The sequence below is a fragment of the Vombatus ursinus genome, unplaced genomic scaffold (genome assembly GCF_900497805.2).
Source record: "Vombatus ursinus unplaced genomic scaffold, bare-nosed wombat genome assembly UNPS02014874.1, whole genome shotgun sequence".
Taxonomy (NCBI): Eukaryota; Metazoa; Chordata; class Mammalia; order Diprotodontia; family Vombatidae; genus Vombatus; species Vombatus ursinus.
Window position 1 is genome coordinate 14,907,272 of NW_020954652.1, and position 8,030 is coordinate 14,915,301.

General features: G+C 34.3%; 1 protein-coding gene across 1 annotated transcript in view; it reads right to left on the minus strand.

The window, feature by feature from the left end:
• Positions 1-7,797, minus strand: part of PTPRQ (protein tyrosine phosphatase, receptor type Q) — a 268,160-nt gene extending 260,363 nt beyond the window's left edge. The window contains exons 1-4 of the mRNA XM_027842510.1: positions 7,741-7,797; positions 7,194-7,305; positions 6,235-6,461; positions 2,253-2,322 (exon numbers count right to left, since the gene is read on the minus strand). Coding sequence (XP_027698311.1) covers positions 2,253-2,322; positions 6,235-6,461; positions 7,194-7,305; positions 7,741-7,797 — 466 coding nt within the window. The remainder of the gene's footprint in view (positions 1-2,252; positions 2,323-6,234; positions 6,462-7,193; positions 7,306-7,740) is intronic.
• Between the last annotated feature and the right edge of the window lie 233 nt (positions 7,798-8,030).

The window sequence follows — 8,030 nt, forward strand, 5'->3', positions numbered from 1 at the left end:
TGAATGAATGAATGAATGAATGAATGAATGAATGAATGAATGAATGAAATTTTTGTTTACTTGAATTAAAAAGTAAAGCTTTATTTACCTGCTTCATCTACTATGTTTAGATCATTGTATCAAGTTCCCTGAGAGATTCAAGGCTTAGATTAGACAGTCACTGCCCTCATGGTGTTTTTAGAGTAGTAGAATAGAATTAAAACCTAGTTTGAATATTTAAATGTATTGTAATAATTTATTTGCACATGTTTTAACTAAAATTGTTGTAAGAAAATGTGAAATATTCTATTCACATAGTGTTAATAATTTTCAGAGGAATTGCTCCATTGGTACCTTGGAAGAACAAAGACACGGGTTCTAATCTCACCCTTGACATTTAATAGCTCTGCAATACTGGGCAAGTCACTTAACCTTTCTGAGCTGTGGTTTCTTCAAATGTAAAGTGAAGGATATGGTCGATATGGCTTCTAAAGTCCTGTTGAGTTCTAAAACTATGATGCTCTGAGCCTATGAACCTATGACTTGCTAAGCCTTAGCAAATTATCAAATGGGCCTCACGTAGTTTATTCTGTGATTTTTAAAAGAACATAGTGAGTTGAGACAAATTCATTGAATTAAGTATTCATTAAAATTAAAATAAATAAAACATCTTTAGTTAACAGATGGCGAGTTAAAAAAATGTAACTAATTTAAAACATTTTCACCCAATAGAAAACAGTGACTTAAATTTAAGTTGAATGTTTTATAACGACTCTCTTTATTCAACTAAAACTGTTTCCATCATTGAATTAAATTCTCTGAACATGGACAGCTCTTATTCACGAATTTCAGACTGGCTGGTTTCTGGTAATGGATGTTTACTTTTGCACTAGAATCTCACTAAAACATCATGTCACTATTGAATGGGATTTAGTGAAAAGTGGAACAATTTTGGAAGCCATACAAGAAAAGGGTAGTTACTGAAAATTTAAAAAGGCCTCCATTATAAGATAGACAGAACACCAATATGAACCTTGAAGACACATCGATAGCAAAGAAACTTATTCCATACTTCAAAAGATACCTATGAGTACTCATTAATTGAAGATGATATCTCATTTCTGACAACAAACAGATACATGAATTTCATTCTCAGGTGACCTGCTGAAACTCTAAAGAGGAGCTAAACTCAGAGATTTCTCCTCCATATTTTATCTTTTACTACTGGGCAGTTAGAATCAGACTGGATCAGTTTCTCTTCTTGCCAACCTCATTAGAAGGTTGTTGCTGTTTTTTTACCTGGAATAGTGGTACAATATTTAAAATTTTATAAAATCCTAGGAATAAGAAGAGGCAAGATTGCCACCTTAAGGTTATTGGACATTCCTATATGTAAATAGAATGATCAGTCTAGTTAAGTTGAGAGAGACTCATTGGAAGTTTGGCTCCAGGTAATTAATTTTATTTAATCACTTATTTATTTGTTTGTTTCTTTTGTGGAGCATAACATCTCACAAGGCCCATCTACCAAGGTGTGTATGAATTACAACTGAGGTCAGTGGAAGAAGTACATGCCAAGACTCCAGAGGAACAGTGATGAAGAATGTTACCTCCCTCCTAACAGAGAAGCAAAAGAATGAAAATGCAAAGACAAACATTTTTGAACATGGCCTATATGGAAATTTGTTTTGCTTGACTATAGCTATTTAGGGGAAGTGGGAAGTAAAGAAAATGATGCTTATAAATTTAAAAATATATATTTTTAATAAAAAATGTGGGGCAGCTAGGTGGCATAGATAGATAGAGAACTGGGCCTAGAATCAGGAAGACTCATTTTCTTGGGTTCAAATCCAGCTTCAGAAACTTACTAGCTATATGATACTGGACAAATCACTTAATCCTGTTTGACTCAGTTTCCTCATCTGTAAAATGAACTGAAGAAGGAAATGGCAAACCGCTCTGGGATCTTTGTCAAGAAAACCACAAATGGGGTCACAAAGAGTCAAACAACTGAAAAATAACTGAACAACAAAAATAGAAAAAAAGACAGCAGCACATCTCTAAGTGATTAACCTTTACTTTCACACAGTTACAAAAAGATTCTCACTCCGTGTATTGCTAGCCAAGTACCAGCAACAGTAGGGTCCAAAGTTCATGAATGTTATAATTTAGGATATCAAGACAATGTCAGATTTTTTAAAAGTCACTAATGACAAACTGAACACATTTGTAATTAAATTAATTTGTATGAATGAATGGTTTAGGAGAATTACCACTTTCTGCAGTTTGGAAGAGAAAGGGCTCACTAAATATCCCAATACCAGCACTGTTTTCAGCAGCCACCTAAAATAAACCAAAAGAATAGCATTTGAGTTAGTTACACAACTGGATATTACAACTTTGAACCTCTCAAAAATAAATAGTTAAAAAAAGTGAAATCCAAATTACAAAAATACCGAGTTTTTGTTTCTTCCAAAACTCCTAGAATTTTGCAGTGAATAAAAGTAAAGGAAATCTTAGGCCTTGGACATCAATTTCAAGGTAAATCTCATTGCTTCATATATAATTTGGGGGGGTGGGAGCTAGATCTGTAATTTATTAATATGGGGAGTTAAAAGTGAGGAATATTTTCTATCATTGCAGATCCCTAAACAGACACCTATAGTCTTAGAATGTTGCCAACCATCTTGACACGTTATGACTTGTCCAGAATCCCATGCTCAGTAGTTGTCAGAGATGGGACTTAATTCCACATTTTCCTGGCTCCTTTAAAGCCAGCTCTGTATCCACTATACCGAAATGCTTCTTCTGTCATTGTACATTCTTCTAAACTGTAATGTTAAAATACTGCAAGAGTAGAAATGCCCAACAGCAAACACTGCTATTGGAAGCCACTGGCTGATAGGTGAAAAAATGAAAAGATGGTGAGACTATGGAATTCTGGGTAGAATCAAGGGTTCCCAAGAGTTGAGAAATGCAAGAAGCTGTGTTGAGAAGCTTTGTCAGCCTGACTAAGGAGAAAGCTCTTGATGGCTGACTCCCTCTCCTGTCAACAGCACTTCTTCAGATTAGCTGCTGAGAATATCCATGAAAGAATTTAGCCTGTGTTTATTATCCTAGAACAACCTCCCTTAGAAGGATTGAGCTAAGCACTTTTCAGCTGTCATGCAAAAAAGAAAAAGCATGGTCTAAATTTGTTGTTTGGCCTATGGATCTTTAATTGTACTCAGCATCGTCAATCTTTAGACTTTCCTAGAGAAAAAATTAGAATAGTGCAGAGGCAGTGTGGTATAGTAGGGAGAGGGCCAGCTTCAGAACAAAGTACACTGTATTCAAGTTAAGCCTCTGGGACTCTGGAAAAAGTGTTTAGCCTTGCCATGCTCTAGGCAATTCTAACAAGTTTCATAGGAAGTAGCAATCGGCATTGGTAGAGGGAATTTCTTCATTTGGGAGTTCCCTAATCTAATGAAATCACAGATCCAGTCCCTAACACAATCTACTGCAGATTCATTTATGATTGACAGCAATGAATATGAGACAACTAGGTGGCTCGGTGGATACAGCACTGGTCCTGGAGTCAGGAAGACCTGAGTTCAAATACAACCTAAGACAATTACTAGCTGGGTGACCCTGGACAAGTCACTTAACCTTTATTTGTCTTAATCCTCTGCAGAAGGAAATGGCAAATCACTCCAATATCTTTACCACGGACAGTATGGTCCACAGAGTCTGGAAGACTCAGATAAGACTGAACAATGTACAGCCACAATAACAAAGCAATGAATATATCAGAGACTGGAAATCCTTACTCTGAGAAACTGCTCAATTGTGTTCTGTGACTCATAATGACAAAAATATTACTTTTTTCCCAATAAAAAGTCACATTAATCATTAAGTTGCATGCTACTTCGGTGCATATTGTCATCTCTAATTCAGTATTATAATTATCTTAAAAGGTATACATACATTTTGAATACAAATTAAGAAACTTGAATTTGCATAGGCAATGTAAGGAAAGAAAAAATAAAACATTTATTAAGTGCCTAGTGTGAGTCAGGGTCTGTGCTAAGTGCTTTACAAACACTTTCTCATTTGATCTAATTTGATTCTCTCAACAATGCCTCAGTTTCTTCATCTGTAAAACAGGCATATTAACAGCAACTTCCTATTGTGAGGAACAAATGAGAAAATAAATGTAAAGGACTGGGCACAGTGCCTGACTATGTAAATATTAACTATTGTTGTTGTTGTTACATATGAGAGACGTGCTATTATCATCCTCATTTTACCATTGAAGTTGCTGATTGAGATACTGGTTAAGTGACTTGCCCAGGGTCACACAGATAGCAAGGTCTGAGGCCGGATTTGAACTTGGGTCTTCCTAACTCCAGGCCCAGCAATCAACCCCCTGTGCCACCATTATAATAATCTTCATTATGTCACAGATGAGGAAAGAATATGGCCCTGAAAATAATTACTTCACATAAAGAAGCTAAAGAACTCATATCAATGAAATAACTATCATGACTCTAGAAGACTGATGACGACCCAGCCCTTTATGCTCTAGCTGGAGAAGGGGGATCTTTAGTTGCAGAAAGAGGTATATGCTATTAGACATGGGCAATGTGTCTGTTTTGCTTAACTACTTTTTGTTGTTGTTTGTTATTTTTGTGAATAGGGCTTATAAGTGGGAAGTGATAGCAGTCATTTTAAAATTAGTAATTTTAAAGGGATCTTTCAAATTAACTTCATTTATTAAGTTGAATTTATTAATTGATCCTTTATAAAGGAAATTTTAGAGAATTTATCGCTGTGCTTCAGTCATTTCAGTTGTGTCTGACTCGTTGTGACCCCATATGTTGTTTTCTTGCCAAAGATTACTTGAGTGGTGTGTCATTTCCTTCTCCAGCTTATTTTACAGATGAGAAAACTGAGGCAAACAGGGTTAAGTGACTTGCCCAGGCTCATACAACTAGTAAGTGTCTGAGGCCAGCTTTGAACTCAGGAAAATGAGTCTTCCTGACTCTAGGCCCAGCACTCTATCTCCTTTGCTACCCAGCTGAATTTATATTTATAAGAATTTATAGAACTGTATAAAAATGTTCTGTGGTGAAGAAATGAGGCCTACACCATCAGTCATGGTCACTGTCATTACTTGCTTTTTGTTTTGTTTTGTTTTGTTTTGTTTTGCTTAACAGTACTTCTTTGTTACAAAAGAGGGTTCTTGGGGGGGATTGATTAAGAAATGATAGTCATATTTTTAAATCAATAAGACGTTTTTCATTAAGAGGAAACTTAAAACTCTATAGAACTATATCCAAATTTTCCTCAGTGTTCAAAAGCCAGCTGCTTATTAAAATTTTAAGGAAATAAGCAGTCTTCTGGATATTTTATCTAAATTTTCCATTATCCTTCCCAAGGGAAAAAAAAATCACTGACACATTTTATTGTAAATAATTTTATGAGGTTAATATAATTTAGTGCTGCCTTTTACCTATTTCCTCATTATTTGGACCTGCAAACAAGGCTTTTCCTAACTTGGCACATTTAAAATCAGTGAAGTGCTAAAATATTTAAATTGCCACATTTATGGAATCTGTGCTTACAAAAACTCTCTAGAATTTTTTTTTTTAATGCAGGTGTCAGTCATGGAAGATTAATAGAAAGAAATGAACAAGACTAATTCAATGTTATGATTATTTAACAGAGAAGGATCATAGATTTAGAGCTGGAAAGTACCTTAAAGGTTATCTAGTCCAATCCCCTCATTTTAGATGAGGAAACTGAGGCCCAGGGAAATGAAGTTGCCTGTCTAAGCTTACACAAATAGTAAATGGCAACACCAAGATTTGAACTCTCTGATTGTAAATTTGGTACACTTTTCACTGAACTAAAAGACAGATTTTTTTTTTTACTTACAAAAGTATTAAATTAATATCAACTGTGTTTTTCACATCAGTAACTAGAGGGAGAAATTTTATCTTTTGCTTTAGTACATAACTTATGAGAACAGAAACAAATTTTTACTCAATCTAGCCAAAAAAGTAACTCTACAATTTCACTAAAGTTCCAGAAGCAAAGAAAAGGAGAGAAATGAAACAATTCTTTCCATTATTTTCCTTTAGTTCCTGTATAATTTATATGGTGAACTTTAGCCAGATTTCAGATAAGTTGGTTCTTTACTTTTAATTCCAATAATACAAAACAGCACTTAATTCTAAATGCAAAATTATGCAGAAAACCTTTCATACTCACCTTAATTTCATAAGTTGTTCCAGGATTGAGATTAGTAAGAAGCACTTCCAAACTATCTGGTTTTGCTCTAACTTGTGTATAGGTGGTTTGCGTCCACGGGCAAACTTCCTTATACTTAACGATGTATGATTTAATCCTTCCATTCGGCTTTGGTGGTGTATTCCAAGAGAGAAGTATTCCAGCAGATCCCACTCTTTCACCTGCAAGGAACACGGGAGGCCCTGGATCTGTAAAAACAAAATGCCTTTAATTAAAATGTCAAGTAACAATTTGAGTATTTCCACAGTTCATATGGAAGAAAAGTTATTTGCAACCTAGACTTTTGAAGTTCCTGGAGACTAATGGATTCAATATGAAACAGCTCTCTCTAGAGCTATGCTTTAAAAAAAAAATGATTAAATGCTTTGGGGAATACCAGAAACATTCTTTTCTAAGAATGCAAAAAATGGAACATTAAAAAAAAACTTCACAGACCAAACATCACTTAATTCCAAGTCATTTGAAAATCATCCTTAAAGTAAGAAATCCAAACTAAAACTAAAAGCACATCATTATTACCATTAATTTTAACATAATTATTTGCTTGCTAGTACTTGCTGAGAAATGCTGCTGTATTTGGCATAGTCATAACTCTACATGTATCAGACGCTCAAATTCATAAGCAGGTATAGAATAGCTATTTTCATTCTTTCCACATTAAAGAAGTCTAAGAATGAGCCCAAATGATCATCATAATCCAAGTTGGATTCAAACATACTGTTTGGATATTTCCATTTTCTCCTCAATGAGAAACTTTCCTCAACACTTTTATTTTCATGCACGTAATATGTAGGTAAACATTTTCATCAAGCCAAAAGTGAGGATTAAGACTCCCTAAAATTCATATAAGAATAATTTTAAAACATGTTATCTATAAAAATTAAGAGAGCTATAGATATAAGAATGTTTATTATACTCACTCGTCACATTTGTTGTCACCATTTTACTAATAGGAGTACCAAATGTTGTAGCAGAAACTGAAGAAATGGTTACATTGTACCTTGTCCCAGGTACAGCATTCGACACATCAACCTATAGGATCAAGGAGAAATCAAAAACAATAAACTCTTTCAAGGAAGAAGGAAAATACAAGAGAGGTAAAAACATCTATTATTCCTAAAATCAGAAGGTAACAATTGATGAGAAATATCTACAAAGAACTAAGGCACTATATTACAAGAAACATGCTTAAATGAGTTTGTTACAGTGTATCAATAAAGAAAGGGTAATCTACTTTGAAATAGAAATATATCTACATTGAGATACAGACATATACATAGATATACAAGTATATATACATATATATCATACAGTAGTACATCAACTAGTAAGTCAATATCTGTCCTGTATAAACTCTACAAAGCTGCCAACTTTACTACCACTGGAAAGAAACATTCAGTAAGAATTACTGAGAATTTACAGCTAGCCATTCTCCAGCCCTCTCAGTTAAGCATGACTATGAAATACCTGTGTCTCTGAAGTTCCAATAAAAAGTAAGATAAATATTATAAGAAAAGCCATCATTATTACATTTTTCAGACAGTGGAATTACATTGATGGCTTTACAGGGAAATGTTGCCTGCATTAATGATTTAAGGACAGATCTTCCTGGCAAGTACACAATTAATGAGCATGTATTACTCAATAGCACTGCCCTTACTTTGTTAAACTATTCATGAACCCTTGGATGACTGGCCGGAGGTTTATAGTAGACTTGAAGAAAAAAAAAAGATACGCTAGCTGTTGTTAAGGTAATG